Source organism: Papaver somniferum, chromosome 7 (genome assembly GCF_003573695.1).
Source record: "Papaver somniferum cultivar HN1 chromosome 7, ASM357369v1, whole genome shotgun sequence".
Taxonomy (NCBI): Eukaryota; Viridiplantae; Streptophyta; class Magnoliopsida; order Ranunculales; family Papaveraceae; genus Papaver; species Papaver somniferum.
This window is the reverse complement of record NC_039364.1, coordinates 245,908,397-245,912,052: the sequence shown is the minus strand read 5'-3', so window position 1 is coordinate 245,912,052 and position 3,656 is coordinate 245,908,397. Positions and strand designations below refer to the sequence as shown.

General features: G+C 38.9%; 1 protein-coding gene across 2 annotated transcripts; it reads right to left on the bottom strand.

Annotated features, from left to right (window-relative positions):
* Positions 1–280: 280 nt before the first annotated feature.
* Positions 281–3,270, bottom strand: LOC113300047. 2 transcript variants are annotated; one of them, XM_026549194.1, is made up of 2 exons: positions 3,184–3,270; positions 281–2,694 (listed from the first exon to the last, which is right to left on the bottom strand). In XM_026549194.1, the coding sequence occupies exon 2, from the start codon at positions 2,674–2,676 to the stop codon at positions 385–387; it is 2,292 nt and encodes a 763-aa protein (XP_026404979.1). In that variant the 5' UTR covers positions 2,677–2,694; positions 3,184–3,270; the 3' UTR covers positions 281–384. The 2 variants fall into 2 exon arrangements, with proteins under 2 accessions (XP_026404979.1, XP_026404978.1); XM_026549193.1 differs by lacking the exon at positions 3,184–3,270 and adding an exon at positions 2,838–2,970.
* Between the last annotated feature and the right edge of the window lie 386 nt (positions 3,271–3,656).

The following is a 3,656-nucleotide window of genomic DNA, read 5'->3' as shown; positions in this document are numbered from 1 at the left end:
GTACATTTGCGCTCCTTACGTCTCTGATCCCAGCAGGATACTACGCACTTGATTCCCTTAGCTGATCTCACCCACAACCAAGAGTTGCTACGACCCAAAGTCGAAGACTTTAACAAACAAATCTGTATCACACAGAAAAATCTACGATAATAGATAAATCTGTCTCTCACAGATAAACCTACAAGTTGTATTAATCTACACTACATAATGGATAATCAGGCCCAATCTACAGGATTTACACTGTGAGATTGAAGGGTAAAACCCCAAAAGATATAGAAAACACATCAACACAATTTCTATTCGATTAAACTCACTCATGAGAATACATCTGCCAAACTAAATAGGGCAACAACTACAAGACATGTGCCACTCACACAAGTGAGACTACAAGGCACTATCTACAACTAAGGGTGCCCTTAACCAATGGGTGCCCATAACTACTTCATGGGACGTGACAAATACCCACCCCTTTAAATTATCCTTGCCCTCGAGGATATGAGATAAAAAGTTAGCTTGAGTACTGGAGAGAGACCCATGACAAGACCAAACCACACTACTGATTAAAACATTTTTTTTGATAGAGCCCCTATTGTCATGTTTCCCCGTTTCAGCCAAAGCATGAGGGGAAATATTTCTTTCTTCCTCATTGTAACAAAATCCAACAACCAATGAACCTAACTCTCTTGTGTTCGCATCCTCAAGTAAAACAGGTTCAATAAGAATGGAATCCTCGACTCGGTTTGTGTTCATATCCGTACGTATTGCCACATCGTTCTCGATCTTAGCTTGAATGAGATGATATAGCTTCTCGACCATCTCTTGAACTCTCACAAACTGGCAAGGAAGCTGCCCAAACACTTTCACATAACCACAATTGTGGATACTGAGAGAAAAATAACAATGGTGTACTACCGAGAGAAAGAACGTTGGAATAGACTCAAGAAGTTTCCCTCTATCGAACAACAAACGACAATTTCTCATGTAACCAGGTGCTCCAGGTAGCTCAACGCGAAGCCATATAGTACCACCACTCTTTTCCTTGCTCCATAAACTTGTACAGAACGGGTTGTTGAGCACCATATAATCCCCTCCATTGTTTTTCTGAACTACTGCAGCAACAAAAATCTTGATTTTTCTCATACCGGGTATACCAGATGGTTGTTCTCCCATTAGATGAACTGCTTCAAGCTTTTCAATCAACATCATATTTTCTTTCAGATGCATAATGAATATCCTGGGTACCCTGAACAGTATAGTAATGACCAAGTGTAGGGATAAGATTAACAACGCCCTTGCCAGTATCTTCATCACTTCAAGTTCAATCCCAACTGTTAGTTTCATGAGCACATGCACATAACCCATTATCCTTAAAATAGTTTCATCTCCTTCTTTGTTAGCTGATATAAAGAGGAATGCATCTTTCTTCCCTACCTCTGGCTGCAACACTAGGCTATCATTTCCCACACTCCACCAACCTGTAGACACTAACTTGAGTTTCCACCTCAACAGTGCTGCCATCTTTAACATTTGTGGAATGCGAAATACTGACTGAGGTCCCAGTAACCTTGCAAGCACACAACTATCACCCTCTTGTTTGTCAGTTACAACCTTAACTGATTCTTTACATAGGATTGTCAGACCACTAAAGAACCCACATTTCAGAAGCCATACTAAAGAACCTAGATCACCACTGAAACTCCATCTTCTACTGTGCAACACATGATCTAACAGTTCATTTGTATTCTTAAAAACTCTAGCAGCACCAACTGTTCCACTATTCATAACCATGTGAAATAATCTATGAACCTTCACACCTGCACCATTCAGTCGCCTCTGGATTGAGTTTGAACTAGCTGTAACAAAACTCTTCTGAAAATTATCTCTTGGGGCAAGAAAACTGATACATCTACCCACCCCTTGATCAACCGGCTCTTGTCTTGACCCACTCCCCCTTCTCTTCTGCACAATCAAATTACTACGGAAAACAGTAAGTTGTTGTAGAATTTCATTGCACCACTTGCCAACATTCAGAATCTCTACCCATTTCTGTAGCACAAATACAATCGAGCCGTCAAACAGAAATTCTAAAGAGTACCTCAGTTTGAAAACAAACAAATTAACCAATTCCATATCATGCTCATCCCACCATTTTATGCAGGCATAAATATTCTCAATTGTGAAATCACATTTGACCAAACAGAAACTCCATTTACAGAATTCGAAATCCTTTCGAGGATTGAACAATGGCCGACCATACTCAAAATAAAGATATTTATAAACAGCACCATACCAACTCCACGGTCGAGTATCATAATCAGATTCATATTGAGCAAGAAACAAGGAGTTGAGAACAATCTTGGCACTATTGGGGTGTAACTTCTTTTCTTCTTCTCGAATAGCAAGATTCCCATACAACACAGATGCAGAACTGGGTTTATATAAGAAGAAACCCATCCTTAAAAATCTAAAATAACCTGTAACAATTGCTTGGCTAAACCATTCAGTTGCTGGCTTAAAAACGTCTTGAAGAAATCGGACAAAATCAATACCCCAAGACTCAAACTGACAAACCAAAAGCGCCTCAGGCAACACATACTTCACCTGGAAAAGATAAATTTCCTCTTTTGCGTTAAGACGAATCTTTGTTGATCGAATATGAAGACATTTTACTTCCATAGGTAACCCATCGGTGAGCTGCAAAAGTAAGAAATCTGCTTCTATATAATAACTCCACAGAATAGTATTATGCATTATATCAACATATAAATCAGAAGCACCGTCAAAACAAGAACACCTTCCTATAAGTTCAACAACTCTCCCACGATCAAATACCCTACCATTAAACTTGGAACAAGAGTAAGGAGAACTCCCACTAGCCAATTGGTGACTGGTAACAGTTTTGTTCTTCAAACACAAAATACTTCATTGAAGCATTTTATCAAACTCCTGCCAAGCAGTACTAGGAACACCTCCTTCAACTGACATACCAACAAAAAAAATTCACTAAACAACTAATCTGATTGGTACCCATGGTTGCCAACCATCTTAGAAACAAAAATTTCATCATAATCAACCATTCGAATAATTATCCCGTTAAAAACAACCGAAGAAGAAGCAAGTAAATCAAAACAAATCTTAGAAATGCTTCTAACATAACAAGGATACCTGCTAATAACTACGAACCTTTTACCACGATCGAATAGTATTCGAGAATAATCAGAAAGAAGAGAGAAACATCCCTGACAGTTCAGTTTGTTGTGGTTGCTGCTGAGGTTCTTCAAGTGCTCGCAATACCCCAACTCAATTCCAATTTGAGAACCTTTGATATCAACCCAATTACCCAATTCATTGATGCGATTAGCTTCTTTTGGCTCTAAACTTATTAAATCCTCTTTTTCTTCAAAGAAAAACGACGGAATCAATTCGCAGTCGACGGAATCATTTTCTTCTTCTGCTGCTGATGGAGTTGAAGAGCTCTCAGTCAGATCCTTTACTGAATTTGAATCATCGGAAGTTACCTCTACAACATCATCAATTTCTTCCTCCGCTGTCTTCAATTCGTCATCTGAACTTGAATCAATTGGAGCTCCTTCAAGCTTTTCATCAATTAATTTCTCAATCAGCGTCACGTTCTTCAACACAGATCCAATTAATTC